The 17,038-nt window shown below is 35.1% G+C and overlaps 2 protein-coding genes across 9 annotated transcripts; one reads left to right on the forward strand and one right to left on the reverse strand.

Moving 5' to 3' along the window:
- The first annotated feature begins 984 nt into the window (after positions 1 to 984).
- On the forward strand, positions 985 to 3,114 carry LOC21387206 (probable N-acetyltransferase HLS1). Of its 2 annotated transcripts, none has more exons than XM_010101305.2 (4): positions 985 to 1,005; positions 1,443 to 1,607; positions 1,719 to 1,927; positions 2,247 to 3,114. In XM_010101305.2, exons 1-4 carry the CDS (start codon positions 985 to 987, stop codon positions 3,112 to 3,114), a joined length of 1,263 nt encoding a protein of 420 aa, XP_010099607.2. The 2 variants fall into 2 exon arrangements, with proteins under 2 accessions (XP_010099607.2, XP_024023456.1); XM_024167688.1 differs by lacking the exon at positions 985 to 1,005 and having other exon boundaries at positions 1,536 to 1,607; positions 1,719 to 1,820; positions 1,896 to 1,927.
- A 491-nt stretch (positions 3,115 to 3,605) lies between these two features.
- LOC21387207 (BTB/POZ domain-containing protein NPY2) lies at positions 3,606 to 9,140 on the reverse strand. 7 transcript variants are annotated; one of them, XM_024167682.1, is made up of 7 exons: positions 8,797 to 9,140; positions 8,460 to 8,514; positions 7,811 to 7,867; positions 6,914 to 7,096; positions 6,191 to 6,260; positions 4,475 to 5,653; positions 3,606 to 4,315 (listed from the first exon to the last, which is right to left on the reverse strand). In XM_024167682.1, the coding sequence occupies exons 4-7, from the start codon at positions 6,973 to 6,975 to the stop codon at positions 3,743 to 3,745; spliced, it is 1,884 nt and encodes a 627-aa protein (XP_024023450.1). In that variant the 5' UTR covers positions 6,976 to 7,096; positions 7,811 to 7,867; positions 8,460 to 8,514; positions 8,797 to 9,140; the 3' UTR covers positions 3,606 to 3,742. The 7 variants fall into 7 exon arrangements, with proteins under 7 accessions (XP_024023450.1, XP_024023449.1, XP_024023451.1 ...); XM_024167681.1 differs by having other exon boundaries at positions 8,794 to 9,140; XM_024167683.1 differs by lacking the exon at positions 8,460 to 8,514.
- Between the last annotated feature and the right edge of the window lie 7,898 nt (positions 9,141 to 17,038).

The following is a 17,038-nucleotide window of genomic DNA, read 5'->3' on the forward strand; positions in this document are numbered from 1 at the left end:
GCCTTTATGGACGCTCATCTTCGGTTCTTGAGTGGAAAAATCAAATTGAAGAAGAAAGGACAACCGAAGAAAAACCCTAGAATCGCTAACCAGAAATGATGAAATTAAGAAGTGAAATTGAAATTTCAAACCCTAGGGGAAGGCGGAGAATTGCAGAGAGAGACCAAAGAAGAGAGAGAGAGAGAGAGAGAGAGAGAGAGAGAGAGGTTTCTGTGGGTGAAATTTGGGATTCAATTATTTTAAATACAATTACATATTTTTAAAAATAAAACCATCAAACGCAATTTCAGTTTTTTTTAAACTCAAAATAATTTTTGAATAAAACTACCAAACGTATTTTTAGAAATAATTCTAAAATAGATATGAAAACGTTTTCATTTCCATTTTTATACAGAAAATAAAATCATTTTGGAACGAGTTTCAAACGCACACAATACCAAACAGACCTACATTTAAATCTTGTAGATACATCATATGTAGTAGAAGATGACCAAGCCACATATTATTTGAGTGAGCACTCCTATTTATCTTTATGGGGTTAAAATTCTACTACTCACATAAAATGAGTTCTTTTATATGGGTTGAACCTAACTTAATAGAAGTAGGACCCATCATTTTAAAAGTTATGATGATTTATTCTCATTAGATGAATACTATTTATGTATATATATTAAAAAAAAATTAGAGTAAGAGATTCGAACTTCACTATGGTGGAATTAAGTGTTGAATTACCATTAGATTATATCTGTAACTGCATTTCTGTATTTGAATTGTAACCAAATTGTTAAAAAGAATCTAAAAAAAATATATTAAAATTAAAAGAAGATTAATTGTGGCCAATAATCAATAGGAGTGTCCATTGGCAGATAGATCGTTGTTTTTAGGTTTCACAAAAACCAATGATCAAGCATATGTGGGAGTGGGAATAAGTATGATTATTAATGATTCCTCATCTTAATTTCTAGAGATAATATTACGTTAGAAATGGGAAAAGTTTTTAGCGCAGCCACAGCCGCCATTTCCACTCACTCTCTTTCACTCTCCATTTGTCTCTTCATGATTAGCTTCCTAACCGATGCCACTAATTATTCCTCATTAAGTGATTAATTCCAAAGCTACCATTAAACAAATATTTAATTCCCCTAATTCCTTCAATCATATAACTCATCCGTACGTAGAAATAATATCAGAGAAGAAGAATCATTCCCATTTCTCCGTGTCCTTTTATTAGTAGAAAATACAGAAGAGGAATAATTCAAACGATTAAATATCATATAGAAAACTCCTCAATTTCCCACCTCTATATATACCGTGTGATTTTTGGCTTGTTTTTCTCACTCACACTCTTCATATAATAAACCCTACTGAAAAACAGCTCTTTTTGTTTGTTTAATCGATCTTACATAATCTTGGGGTTGAACATGGAGGTTGAAGATGCCAAGTTAACCGTGAGGGAATTTGATATTGACAAGGACATCCCAGCCGTGGAAGACTTGGAAAAGAGATGCGAAACGACAGCGAGTTCAGGAGGCAAAATGTCACTCTTTACTGATCTTTTGGGCGACCCCATTTGCAGAATCCGCCACTCTCCCTCCTTCCTCATGCTGGTTTGTGTAACATTGGCCTTATATATTTGGTTTCTGTCGTTTGTGTTTTTATTTGTAATGGGGTTATTATGCTAATAATTATGATATATTTATATTTATATTACTATTCAGGTGGCTGAATTGGGTGGTGTTGAGAAAGAGATTGTTGGAGTCATTAGAGGCTGCATCAAAACCGTTACTTGCGGTAAAAAGCTCAGTAGAGTAAATGGAATAATTACCGCTAGTGAACAAGATGATCATTCTGATAACAAAGTGATTATCACTCCTGTTTGCACCAAGCTTGCTTACATTCTTGGCCTTCGAGTTTCTCCTTTCCATAGGTTTGTCTCCATTACTACTGGATTTGGAATGAGCAAAATGAAATAGATACTATACTTATGAGTCCAACCACGCTATGCATTTGCTATTCATTTTTAACTAGTCAGCAAGATTATATGCTAATACTGGGATCCATAAATTACTCATGTATAAAGAACTATACATAATTTGTTAATGAATGAAAAATTAATAGTTGAGGGTCATTTGTTTCAAGGATTCTATAGAATGACTTAACAATTTCATATATATTTTTATTTTGATACGTAATATTTATAAATACGCGTCTTTTTAAATAATTTTCTTACTAAATTTTCTTGGTAGGCGCAAAGGTATTGGATCAAAGCTTATTAACCAAATGGAGGATTGGTTTAGAAAGAATGGTGCAGAGTACTCATACATGGCAACTGAACTTGACAATAAACCCTCCTTAAGCCTCTTCATAAAAAGATGTCACTATACCAAATTTCGTACCCCTGCAATATTGGTCCAACCGGTTTTCGCTCACCGAGTCAAAACGAATAGCAACCGAGTCACCATCATCAAACTCACCCCGGCCGATGCCGAGACCATCTACCGCCGCCGATTCTCCGCCACCGAGTTTTTCCCACACGACATTGATAGAATTCTCCACAACAAGCTCAATCTAGGCACCTATGTGGCCGTTCCAGCTGAGTCCGACTCGGTCGAGTCGTGGCCTGGCTTGGCCGAGTTCCTGTGTGACCCGCCCGAGTCTTGGGCCATAATGAGCGTGTGGAATTGCAAAGAGGTATTTACGTTACAAATCAAGGGCGCGTCTTTTTCACGGCGGTTGGCAGCGAAGACCACGCGTGTGGTGGACGGCGCGTTGCCCTGGCTGAGAATACCTTCCGTGCCTGACGTGTTTAGGCCATTTGGGATGCTGGTTATGTACGGGTTGGGAGGGGAAGGCCCACGCGCGGAGCGGATGGTGAAGGCGCTGTGCGGTCACGCGCACAACGTGGCCAAGGAATTGAGATGTGGAGTGGTGGCTACTGAGGTGGCGAGTCAAGACCCGTTGAGGTTAGCGATTCCGCACTGGGAGAGGCTATCGTGCGCCGAGGATGTATGGTGCGTGAAGAGGCTGGTACAGGATTACGGTGATGGGCCTACTGGGGACTGGACCAAGTCCAGCCCAGGCCCTTCAATTTTTGTTGACCCCCGAGAATTCTAAGGTTTGACCTTTTTAGACTAGAGTCTTGTGTCGTTTTTCAGTTGAGACACATTTTGGCTTCGGTGTAAAAATCAAACTTTTAACTGTAAATTGTTGAACAAATTCTGGTTTAGTTTTCGTTTCCTTCATGATGTAAATAAATGGTATGTTAAGTCTTCAAATATATCAAATTTAAGACAAATAAATCATTTTAGTTTTACATAAACTACAGAATTTTGATACGTTTGTATTCATGATTTCCACGATAAAGCTTTTGCATTACTAATATCATTTTTCAAAGATGCCTAAATTAAGTATGTAGTGATTGTGCTGAGATTTTTTTTTTTTTTTTTTTATCTAATTTGCATTGAGATTTTGAGTGATCATTTAGTTAAATATATATATATATATATATATTGATCACCACTAATAATTAGGCCTTCATAATTCATGCAATCTTTACCCTGACTATTAGTTTACCTTTGTTTGCAAGATTAGCTAAAAGTCCCTACTTCAAATTATATGTACTTTCATTTCTTGCTTAATAAGAAGACATCCATAGTTTTAAGTTGCTAGTGTCATAAACAGAGGAGAAAACTCCAAAAGAGAAAAGAAGGGACCAAGACCTATCTTCTGTCTGGTAATTCAACTACGACACCGAATGCCTCCTATTTCGGGACGGTGTGGATTTTGCTTCTTCCGGGTTGAGGGAACCGAGACTCTCTGATGAATCGGAGCCACTGTTCTCACCCTGTCCCCCTTTGCTTGACCACAGCTTGGTAAAGATCTTCTTGGACTTGAGTAGCCCTCTCATTTTACTAATAGCAGCCTTGTCCACACCACTTTTAGCACCATCTCCACCATTCCTTTCACTTCCGCCCACTCCATTGCTTAACCTTAAGGAAGCTAGCTCCCCCCTCAGGGCCCTGAGCTCCTCGGCTGTTGCTACCGCGTCCCAGTCTTCCTCTGTGTTTGTTGTCGCCGACCTTGAGCTCCCATGAGACGCATTGTTTAAGTCCTTTATGCTTTTAGGTAAGTCAGGAGTGCTGCTGCCTGACGTTGCAGCGGCTCTCACCTGCTCGAAAAAGAGAACTTGCACAACAACCCGCAATGGGAGCCTCTCGTTTTGCACAGCGTGCATGCAGGCATCTACCGATAGCTTTCTGCAGTCCATCAGTTTGCATATCCTTTTCCTTTCACTCTTGCTGATTCCCGGGTGTTCCTGTATTGAAATGTTATGTTAGAAGTTTCTCAAACTGCAAAAGACTTGGAATTTTATCAGAAACACCAATGCTATAAACAGCATACCATTAAAATGAAAAAAAAAAAAAATATATATATATATATATATATATTAGGGAACATTTTTGGAAGCTCTTACCTTAAGATACATGTCAATGGCGCGATATATCCCATCATGGGCAGGCCGAGAGATGCCAGACACCATCTCAGCAAGATCAACAAACTTTGATAAGGGTAGATTTGGATCCTTCGCGATTTCAGCGAGATATCCATCAATCAGCTTGGCCACCATCAACTTGGAAGCATCAGATAGAATCCCAGGCCTCATCTTTTGAAGCTGATCATCATCTTCAAGCGATTCGATCTCAGTATTCAGATCTTGCCTTAAGAACACCTCCACTATTCTCTGCACAACGTTAACATCATACATCATAGTTTCCTCTTCTGCTGCTCTTATCAAGATATCATTCACAGAAGCCTCCTCCAATTGCTGCCCAATTCTTTTCACAAGTTCTTCCTTAACCACATCACAAGAGCCCACGAGATTGGCTGCTTTCAACAATCTTAGCAGGAAACTACAAGAGACACTGCCTTTCTCCGCAGGCAACAGCCAAACAATTGCATCTACTGTTGTCTGGTGTTTCACCATATCTCCACACTGGATCATACCCTTGCTAAAACCAGGCAGCCTTCTGTAAGCATAAGCTTTCAAGGCTTCTCCAATGACTTCATTAGATACTATTGCTTTGGATTTTATAGTAGCAAGAACAATCTTGTATAGATCGATTTCAAGCTCACATAAATCCTCAACCCACCAATCCTTTGGCACAGAACGCTTTACGACGCCATTCCAGTTTGGATCATTATTACCATTTTCCTCTGGGAGCTTTTTCCGGTAATAGGAATATGACCAGTCAACTTTGGAAACATCAACGCAGGCCTTGGTAGCTATAGACTCGACACAGCGACCGACCAACTTCAGTTCCTTGGGCATTGATGTGAGAGAATTTGTGGTCTCGAGAACGATGATTGAATCCTTCCAGCTGCGGAAAATGCTCGAGCTAAGGAAGACATCTATCTTGTAAATGAGATTCCCTTTCTCAATTGTCTCGTGCATTCCCAAGTATTCAGCAGCGCATCGCACCACAACGACGTTGTGGGCATTGAGGGTGACAGTCATGCCATAACAAAACTTGACACAGATCTCAAAGGCTTCAGGGCCACCAGGAATGTCAGAAATGTAGACTCCGTCACTGTGTTCATCAGTGGCGGTTGAGACCAATTTCTGCAAGTGGGCACTCTTCGATAGAAGTGGAAACTGCAAAACCAGATTTCAGTTTATTACTATCCCAAGATATATTCTAAGGTGGCTACAATATAGATGCAAATGAACTGAGTTGAGCATTCTATTTCATGGTTTGAGACGAGTGTGAATCAGTTCACATTGGCTAAAGAAAATTGTTCAAAGTTTTTAGGAGCAATTACTCAAGCTGACTTATTTACTTCATTCTTCACAGCAGTCATTTTTGTAATCTTTATTCTTGTTTCTTTAAAATAAAATAAAAAAACAATAAAAATAAAAAAGAATTCTGTTTATTAAACAAGAACCTGAATGTGTTAGAATTAAAGGCAGAGCAATTTTCTAAAAAAAAGCTGAATAGGGTCAAATCAATTAGTAACATAACACTTGAAACTTGCTCTAGCAGCCTTCAAACACAAGAAATGACATTACTGAACCTGAAATAACTCCTCGAAAACGCCAGCCAAATGATGGAAAAACTCAGGAGAATTCTGGCAGTACTAACAGTCTTAAGACAATATAATACAAAAACTTTTATATCAAAGATCAACATACCTTATGTAGATAAAATTTCACATCTCCTACAATTACGGTGATGTCTGAGGCCAACTCACTTGCCACATACCTGCACATCAATGAAAAAGTTGTTTGGCACTGTTTGTAAGGACTTCAAAAATATAGCTATAACTTTAAATAACAAAAATAATTAAATATAGACAAGCAACAATAAGAGCTTGTGACAAGGGATATTTAATATTTGACCACTGTCCAAGCACTTTTCTCAAGACTATTTCAACTTATAACAGGAATAGAACAGCTTTTAAGATCCTTGAACACTATATATTTGTATATTTCTTTTAGAGATATATGGATGAAAAGACTGAAGATTAGTAAATAATATTCACATAACTCATTTCCTAAAGTTCTACACTAACCACATTCACAAGCCCCAACTAGAGTAACTAGAACAGAAACTTTAACGAGTACATCTTAATTGTTAAGATGATGAACAATTTAAAGACATACTATTTTTTTAAATAAACTATTTTACGTTGTCGATAGCCAGAAATATAAAAACCTTAGGATTTACTTATCTATAGCTTCGATGGATATATCAAAATTAGATCTCCCAAAACCAATCTTTTACCAACATGGTCTTAAAAAACCTTAACAGAAACAGAAAATTAAAGTCCAACAAACCCAACAAGCCAAAGTAACACGTTCTGATTAAGAAAAGTAAAACACACAAGATTAGATTGACCCCAGAAGATGTCTCACCTGACATTTTTCCCATCAGTCTGGAAAGAGTCCGGCTTCGATCCGAGTTTCATAAACTTCATCTTGGAAAAAAGGCCAAAGATCTGCTGCTGCTACTACTCTAACCTCTCCAAGAACAAAAACTCTCCCACTACTGAACTTGATCAAGAACTAAATCAAAAACTTCCTTGCCGACCACTCATCCTAAAACAAAAAAGTAAATAATAATCTTTATTTGATGAGAAGAAGTTAGTTTAGTCCCCTGAAATATGGAGGTGGGGACCAAAACTTTCACTATATAACACAACTTTCTTGGCTTGAAGAGAATGAGATGGTTAAAAAAGGTAAGGATCTCAAAGAGGGTGAAGGATACATGCTGTACGGGGCAAGACCGAATCTTGACAGCAACCAAGGCAGAGAGTATGAGTAAGAGAGAGAAAGGAAGATGGTGAAGAGAGAGAGAGAGAGAGAGAGAGAGAGATAGAGAGAGAGATGATAGGTTGTGGTAATGCAAATATTATTTTAAGAAAAGGTTCTCTTGAATGGCAAGAGAGGCAAAGAAGAAGAGGGGTGTTTCCTTGGTCGGCGGCAAAGCCCACGGAGCTCGGGGAAACCAAGTCAGCTCAGGAGACATTGCCAACAGACTCTCAACACTAAAAAATTCTTCTAAGAAAAAAGTAAAAAAAAAAAAAAAAAAAAAAAAAAAAAAAAAAAAAAGAAGAAGAGAGAGAGACACCCCCACAAGCACAAATCTGACTCTCCACCACACTCTTCCACTATTTCTTTATATCTTTCACTGTATTCTGATTATCTGTTTTCTTTAATAAACTAAAGATTATCATGCCACAAAGTCCTCACCAAGTAAAAACTATTATAAGCTTCAAGTTACAACTTAAAAACATATAGAAATCAGATTACCCTTTTTAAATTGATGGTTTCTCTCTTTTTTTTTTCCAACCGTTGAAGTTTGAAAACCTGCAACAGAAAACAGCATCTCGGTATCAGTTGAAGAAACCACCAAAACGGTAGACAACAAGCATCTAACTTTATTTGTTTTTCCTTTTTCTTTTTTGCAAAGTATACAGGAATATATAAATGAGGGGGGAAAAAAGTGACTACAGTAATGAACAATCAATCGAACATCAACTACCAACAGCAAAATCACTACAAATACTGATGTGAAATCTGAGGAATCTACCAGAATATATCGTATCAAATCAAATAGAATAATGGAGAGTGTGAGATCATATGTTAGAGAGGAATCTCTAAAACCCCTTCATGAAGAAATATATATTGCACGCAACGCCAATCAAATAATAATTGGAAAAACAGAAAGACAAGCCCCATAATCCACTCTCCGCGTAAACCCCAACAAAACCCAAGAAATCTCATTTCACCAAATCTCCAAAACTATAACATAAAAGGAAAAAAAAAAAAAAAAACCCCCCCCATTTTTCATTGTGAACGAAATATCAACCAAAACCAAACCTTGAAACTTAAAAAAAATAAGCAAACACAAGACGGGAAAAACAGGGAAAATAGTGAAGAGCATAATTAACTAACTCACCCTCACTAATCTTACACCGCCATTGTCGTTCAAGAATGCCCACCAAAACCAATGGCTAACAATGAAAAAGAAATGACAAGCTTACAACTTTAAAGGTAAAAAGTAAAACCCAGTTATAACAAAGTGAACAAGTTTCTCTTGCTAGCTAATTGCTACTTGCTACTAGGTAGCAAAGACTATAAGTACTTTTTTCAAAGACGATAACTTTTTTTTTTTTTTTTTTTAAGTTTTCATCTTTGATATTTGGTTTTAATGAGAGTAAAACTAAAAATATAAAATATAAAAAAAAGTGGAGAAAATGTTGATCGAGTAATGGGGGGTATTAAAGACTCACCACCTTGCTCAGTTATGCACGCCAAAAACTGACACTCGGCTTTCTTTTACTTTCTTTCTAATGCTTGCTTTGCATTTGCCCCCATATGACGGACTCTCTATATGAAATGTCCCCCTTTATTACTTGCCTCCCAATTAAACTTCTTCTTCAGACTCCTTCCTCTCTCTCTCTCTCTCTATATATATATATATATACACACACATATATATATATATATATATTCATCATGATGATCCAACGGTGATGATCCAACGGTGGCCAAAAAATAGAATTCTTTTTTTCTTTTTTTTTTTTGGTTGGCTTAGAACAACTGGTTTCTGATCATAATAAAATAGGCAGAACTTTGATTGGCTTGAGTTCCAAGGATGTCCAAGTACATTATGCCATTTTTATTTTATTTTTATTTTTCTTATATTGTTCCTCTGTACTATATACATCATGAAGCTCCTCAGAATGTACCTGCATCTTTAATTTCCTTTGATCTTCTAGTACATTATCCTCTTTACAAAAAATAATGAGGAAATAGCAATGATTTTTTTTTCTTTTCTTTTTTTACTTCTTCTAATTTATGGAGGTTTGCTACAAGAGTTGTTAGGTCTCATCACTGCAGGTAGGTTCCTTTTTATTCCCCCTTTAAATGAATGTGTAACATGAGAAAGATGCCACATTTTTGTAGGGTGCATGTCCTATTGATTCATGTTGTTAAATGAAGAAGCAAGGATAATGATCATTAACTTTTTTCTACTTCACACCTATATATATGTGTTTCGTTTTATATTAAATCAACTTAATATTGTCCAGTGGTCATATATAACATATTTATTTGTACCATTGTCGTAAGTTAGACATACAACACACATATATATACATAAACTCATACATACGTGTGTGTATGTATGTGTGTGTATATACGTATCCTTTTGCCTTGAATGATGCGTTTCGTCTGTCAATGATTCCAGCTGGCACTCCAAAAATTTATGTAAGAATAGTGGTATGAAGCTGTACTAAAGTGACCTAAAACTTCTGAGCAACAAAGCAATATTTATTATAATATAATATATAACACTGTATATACTAGAGCATAAATATCTTTAGACCAAGAAAAAAAAAAAAAACCGCACTCTAAATATGTAAATTAACATTAAGGAAAGTTAATGTTGTAGGTATATTCCACGGAAAGTTCACCTACGAATTCATCACCATAGATAATGTTAAGAGTTGAATTTCCCGTGTCAAATTTACCAAAGAAAAAAAAGGACGTCTAAACAATAATATAACTAAAAAGAAAAATGATAATCCAATCCTTTGAGAGTTGAGACTCCAATAAATCTGTTTGGTGTACCCGTTCATTCGTTGGAGTTAATGAGCCATGTAATAATATTTGGCCTATTTATCCTATGACTTTGATCTCCTTTGGTCACTGCTCGAGTTTGACCAACTTACTGGCCAACTTTTGATTTTGACCAGGCTACACGTGTCTTTGTGTTAATTGGCTAAGTTAGGGTTTGTGAATTTGATCCACGAGCCAAAACCAACCTCAATCAATAATACGAGACACGGGTGGTGTTAAGTCACCCACCAATAAAAAATATAAGTTCTGTAACGTTAGAAGCGCGGTGGTGTCTCTAAATATTTTTTATTAATTTTAAATTTTCTCATTTATTATTATAATTTAGCCCATTTGTGACAAAAATATTTACAACAACATTTATTGTTGCAAATAAATAAATAAATATTTGTGATGACATAACGTTATAAATATTTTTCATATAACAGAAAAATATTATCGTCGCTAAAAACTCACACATCGTCATAAATATGTAGTTGGCGGTAAATGTTGTCTGGCGCCAACGTTTGCCGCTAAAATAACATTATTTGTGACGACTTGTCGTCGCAAGTAATTCACTATTTGCGACGACACATGTCGTCGTAAATAATATTTCATTTATTTATTCTTCCCCGAATAAAAAGGGGTCATTTTGGCGGTTCACAAAATTTATTTGCGACGACATTAATAGGTGTCGTCGTAAAAAATTAATTTTGTATTCCCTCGCTGAAATAAACGGCAGGGAAATTGGGCGGTTCCCCAAAACTTATTTGCGACGACAATTATATGTGTCGTTGCAAATAATAATTGCAGAACCTTCCTTATACTTAATTAAGTTATATTTACGACGATATGTATAGTCGCAAATAATGTTAAGTTATATCGTCACAAATATGCTTTTTTATCGTCATAAATATGTTTTTTTTGTTGTCGTAAAAAACTCTGTCTATATGCCCACGACTAGAGCCTCCTCCTCCATTTTTCTGATCCCTTTTTCTGGTTTTCTGACCCCAAACTCCCAAAATATCCATCTATTCTCTTCTAAATGCTTACCAAATCAACATTATTATAAGTTTTTATTGTTTTTTAAGCAAAAAAAAATCCAAAAATCTCACCATCAAAGTCTGTCGCCGCCGAAGTCTGCCGCCGTTTGCCCCTCTTAATCTTGCCGTTTTCAGCCTCGTTTTAGTGGGTTTGAACTTTGTAAGTTTTTACATATTTATTGTCTTTTTTAGTTTAAAATGTTTGAGTTTTTTGTTGTTTGAATTTTGTATAATTATAGATTTTTAATTTTGAATTTTGATTTATAGATTTTAGTATTAGTATATAATTTGAAGTTTGGATTATAGATATTGAATTTTAGATTATGAATTTTGAGATTGTTGAAATTTGGTATTGAGATTGTTGAAATTTTAAGATTATAATTTGATTTAGGTTAAAATTAAAAGTTTTGATAATTATTATGGGTGGCACATCTTGCAGTTATGGTGTGCTGAAATATTTTAAAAGCTATTTTTTTGCAGGTTTGAATTTTTAGATAATAAGAAAATTATGTTGTTATGCTGCCGAAATTTTATTAAAACCTATAAATTTTAAGAATTTCATTAATAAGATTTAATTATATTAATAGAAAGTAAATTAAAAATTAATTATAAACATTATGAGTACAATAATAATAAAATAAATTATTCATAAAAATTGATAAAACTTATAAAGTTGAAATATGCAATATAAAACTTTCTTTTGAACGTGACTATAGTCATAAGAAAACATGAAGAATGATTGAATGTGTAATTATTTTTGTAGTCAAGATGCCAATTGACAAGAGTTGAATATATATGAAAACCCGGTTGTCTAATCAATATTGGGAAGGATTATCTGCTTTTATCAACATTGCGAAAGACCATGTTGATGAAAGTGGTTGTACAAGTTGTCCTTGTTGGAGGTGTTTAAACCATAAGTGTTTTCCAATAGAGCACACATACACCAATATGGTTTCAATACTTTATATACGACGTGGCATTACCACGGCGAAGACAATGTTGTGACTAATGCAATAAATGAATCAGTTGACGAAATGGTTGCAGTTATATATGATGTTGTTAGAAATAACTCCGATCATGATATGCCGGATGAAGTACAAGCTAAGGTGTTAGGTGATGCGCAGCACGATGAATTTAAAGAGTTATTATCCGAGCTCGAATCGGCATTGTATCAAGGGTGTACTAAGTATTCGCATTGAATTTTTTGGTGAAACTGATGCATTTAAAGGTGCTCTACAAATGGCCCAATGAGGGTAAGAATTCTATTTTAAAGCTATTGAAAGATGCATTTCCTGAAGGAATTAAACTTCCAGATTCTTATTACGACGCGAAGACGAAATTGGGTAAACTCGGTTTGGGCTACAAAACAATACGTGTCTGTAAGTATGATTGTGCGTTATTCTGGAAGAAGAATGCCGATCTATAGGTTTGTCCAGTATGTAACACCAGTCGTTGGAAGAGTAAAAAAACAAAAGGTAAAAAAGTACCATAAAAAGTATTACAGCATTTTCCTTTAAAGAATCAATTAAGGCATCTGTATAGCTCGCGTCACACTGCAAAGGAAATGACGTGGCACATGCGGGAGCATTCAAAGGATCCAGACTTAATGTGTCATCTAGTTGATGGTAGGGAGTGGAAAGATTTAGATATGAAGTATCCTGAATTCGCGCGTGAACCAAGAAACGTTCGATTAGGTTTAACTATGGATGGTTTTAATCCTTTCAGAAGCATGAGCTTATCATATAGTATGTGGCCGGTGGTTCTTATTGCTTACAATTTACCTCATTGGTTATGCACTAAGGATCCGTACAAGATGTTGACACTATTGATTCTCGGTCGAAATGCCCCTGGAAAGGATATTGATGTCTTTTTGCGACCACTTGTTGATGAACTTAAAGAACTGTGGGAAGAGGAAAATCACCATTCATGACGCCGCTTCAAATGCATCGTTTAAGATGCGTGCTACATTGCTAATGACTATTAATTATTATCCTGCTCGTGCTAGTTTGTCTGGCTGGAGTGGACAGGGGTATTTAGCATGTTCATCATGCAATGATGCGACACCATCAAAGAGGTTGATGAGTAAAACTGTTTTGTTGGGCATTGACGGTGGCTTCCTATTGGGCATATGATGAGAAACAGTAGGAAGTTTGATGGAAAGGTTGATCATCGTCCTCCTCCACCTCGGAAGTCTGTCGAAGAAATATTATTTCAGTTATAGAATGTCAAGTCCAAATTGTCAGGTAAACATGAAAAGTATGGAGGTAAGAAACGAAAGAGAAAATCTTCATAGCTTAACTGGACAAAGAAGAGTATTTTTTAGGAACTACCTTACTGGACTTCATTATCAATTCGTCACAACTTAGAGGTCATGCATATCAAAAAAAATGTATGTGACAGCTTGTTGGGTATGATTCTTAGTATCGATGTGAAAAGTAAGGATATAGACAAGACGATGATCGATTTGCAGAATATGGGGATTCATAAAGAGTTGCATTTGTACAAGGATGGTGATTGTTGGATGAAACCACTTACAGCTTACACTTTAACCCAAACTGATAAGCACAAGTTCTGTGAATTTTTAAAGCCTATGCAATTTCCTCATGGATTTGCCTCGAATTAAAAAAAAATATATAACTGATGGGAACACAAAGATCAGTAGGTTAAAATCACATGACTGTCATGTTATAATACATCGATTGTTACCGATTGGGATTTGATCATTCATGAAAAAGGAAATTGTAGATGCAATAACAGAACTGAGTAATTTCTTTCTATTGATATGTTCTTGAACATTAAAAATTTCAGATTTAGAGAGAACCTAAGAAGATATAATTCTTATCCTGTGCAAATTAGAAAAAATATTCCCACCATCTTTCTTCGACATAATGGTTCATCTATTGACGCATCTACCAGAAAAAGCCATTTGTGGAGGACATGTTCATTTAAGGTGGATGTATCCATTTGAACGCTTTCTTGGATCGTTGAAGAAATATGTTCGCAATCATGCTCGTCCGGAGGGATCAATTGCTGAGGTATACATTTGTGAACGACGCCCAGACTTTTTGCTTAATGTATTTACTCGGGATTGAGACTAAGTTTAGTAGACCAGAAAGAAACTGGGTTGATAATGACACCGAGCATGGTGATAAGTTGTCTGTTTTCACTACAAAAATTTAGCCCATCAGTAAGATGACCTCGATCATGTTGGATAATGACTTGCAGACAAAGGCCGAGTGGTACATCTTACACAATTGTCCTGAAATATAATGATACATTGAGTAAGAATATCTCTACAAAACGTAATTGTATATCGATTTGTATCATATTTTCTTTAATTTTCACTGATATGACTACACTACAACAGTGACCACATTAAAGTTTTGGAGGAAAGCGGTCGTGGATAGTCGTTTGATGTAATTCAAGGGAGGGAATTTCCAAGTTGATTTTTGAAAAGGTATGCACATCTAACTAGGTTGTATTCCATTTTGAATTTAAATAACAAGTCTAATTAGTGTTTTTTACAGATATACAATCTTCGACAACGTAATGTTCTAGAAGCCACCGATCAACTAGTTTTACTATCATCTGATTCAAGCTTCTCTGTTTGGTCCTATTCTGGTTGTGTAGTCAATGGAGTTAAATTTTTAACATACAACCGGGACAAAGACCAGACTACTCATAATAGTGGCATTTGTGTCTGCAGGACAAATAATCAGGTTTTCTATAGAGTCTTGGATGAGATTGATGAATTACTATACATAAACAACAATTCAATATTCCTTTTCAAGTGTAAGTGGTTCGACACTCAGGCAAAAAGAAGAAGAATTCAACAATACAAGAATAGAATAAGTATCTTTGTTAAGGACTCGTGGTATGAGAATAAACCTTTCATTCTAGCTTCCCAAGCGGAACAGGTTTTTTACGTTGATGATTTATTTAACCCGAATAAAATATGTGTTTTTGTCTTTCTTATTATCAACACTTTTTAGTATGAATTGATTAATTTACTTTTTAATACTTATTTTATTATTGTGTTGACCTTTTTATATCAATTTTTATTAACAAATATCAATTTTATTGTTTTATTTTATTATTAAATTTTCTTCTAATTTATATATTTAATAATTTATATTATTATGAAATTAGGGCTAGAAAAATATTTTTTGCGACGACAAATCTAAAAATGTCGTCGCAAATAGTCTACATTACTAGCAACGACACTTTGATGCCTATGGCCGCAAAAGGTTCTAACAACTTTTGCGACGACAAATAATTTAGAACACGTCATCATCAACGACATGTTTAACGAAACATTTGTGACGACTTATTCACAACGACTGTCATCGTTAATGTATTAGCGACGACATCTCAAAATTTTATCGTCGTAAATAAATTATTTGCGTCTAATTTTTTGCAACGATTGATTTCTGACGACATGTCGTCACAAATTTAATATTTCCGACAATAACATAGTTATTTGCAAAGACATTTCATCGTCACAAATAAGTTTTTTTGTTGTACTAGTGATTGTCATGGAAGCCACGTCTCATTTCAATTAGCATATGTTATATTCGATACGCAGCCTTAAATTTTACCTATTCAGTCTAAGAACGTTGTCTAACGACATTGATGGTTTAGGCGAGGTAGTGGATATGATCCACCTTGTATAAAAATAATAATAATAATAATAATAAGCTCTACGGGTTGAGAGGAAGTAGATATTAATTTACAGTTATAGAGTATTACACGAGTTTAAACAAACCTGTCGGTGATTATGATGCACGTGCTGTTTGATTAATGTTGTTGATGCATGTTAAATAATTGCCAACGGATACATATGAGCGAATTTTACGTATGACAAACTTTTTTTCTTCTTCCCTTTTTTCCTTTGAATTAACCTATATATGAAACTTAGTTTTGAAGCTATCGAGCTTTAATTTGTTATAATCTGGTGTGATTTACTGGAGTTCACACCTTGGTCTATTTGATAATATTTCTGCCAAAGAAAGCAAGATCAATGGTCATATATGTGTGTGTGTGTGTGTGTGTGTGTGTGTGTATATATATATATATATAAGTTTGTAATGGACGCTTTGTGTTTTTTTTCTAATTAACTTTAAGTAGGAAAACGAACGGCTAAAATGACAAATTAAAGACTTATTGAGAGAGTAAAAAACTATGAGTATGAAAATACATATATAACGTTGAATACACATGATGAGATAATACATTTTTAATGAATACATGCCATATTGCAAGGTCTTTTGTTTAACAGAGCAACACGATCTCTATCAATAAATCCAGTATAACAAAATCTTCCAATTTTTTTTTTTTAAATTTTTTATTTAAGGGAACTGGTGGATCATTGGTAGCAATTACTTCTTAGAGTTGGTTAGATAACACGGTTTCGTAATAAGTTGGTGAGAGACAGGAAAAAAAAATATTGTTATGCCTGTAATTAAGTTACATAATTAAGCACATAATTGTGAAAAAAAAAGGAAAAGGTTTTCCTCAACAAAAAAAGAAAAAAGAAAAGAAAAGGAAAAGGAATGGAATAAGGAAGGGGTGGCAGTGCTGAAAACGTACAAAGAATGAGAGGGAGAGAAGGAGAGAGAACATGTACGTGAGGTGTGAAATAATAATAATAAAAAAACCATGTAGATTTAGATTACAAGAGAGTAAATTTGAATAAGTGAGAACATGAATTATATTGAAGCTGAGGTGTGAAAGAATAGAAAAGCCATGTGGATTAAACAAGAGGCATTAGATTTAAAACAAGTGAAAAGAAAGCAAATTTAAACCATTGGATTGGTCAATAAAAGGTTGAACTACAAAAGTTATTCCCTCTTCTATATAAGTTATTATAGATAAA

The sequence above is a fragment of the Morus notabilis genome, unplaced genomic scaffold (assembly GCF_000414095.1).
Source record: "Morus notabilis unplaced genomic scaffold, ASM41409v2 Scaffold1252, whole genome shotgun sequence".
NCBI lineage: Eukaryota > Viridiplantae > Streptophyta > Magnoliopsida > Rosales > Moraceae > Morus > Morus notabilis.

What these genes read in the sequence shown, in the direction of transcription:
- LOC21387206 (XM_010101305.2), top strand. Translation starts at nt 985, where the DNA reads ATGGGAAAAGTTTTTAGCGCA. An exon ending in CTCCCTCCTTCCTCATGCTG is followed by an intron (nt 1,608 to 1,718) that starts GTTTGTGTAACA and finishes ATTACTATTCAG; the next exon opens with GTGGCTGAATTGGGTGGTGT. An exon ending in CGAGTTTCTCCTTTCCATAG is followed by an intron (nt 1,928 to 2,246) that starts GTTTGTCTCCAT and finishes TTTTCTTGGTAG; the next exon opens with GCGCAAAGGTATTGGATCAA.
- LOC21387207 (XM_024167683.1), bottom strand. Translation starts at nt 6,975, where the DNA reads ATGAAGTTTATGAAACTCGGATCGAAGCCGGACTCTTTCCAGACTGAT. An exon ending in TGAAATTTTATCTACATAAG is followed by an intron (nt 5,654 to 6,190) that starts GTATGTTGATCT and finishes CTGGTTTTGCAG; the next exon opens with TTTCCACTTCTATCGAAGAG. An exon ending in CCATTGACATGTATCTTAAG is followed by an intron (nt 4,316 to 4,474) that starts GTAAGAGCTTCC and finishes ATTTCAATACAG; the next exon opens with GAACACCCGGGAATCAGCAA.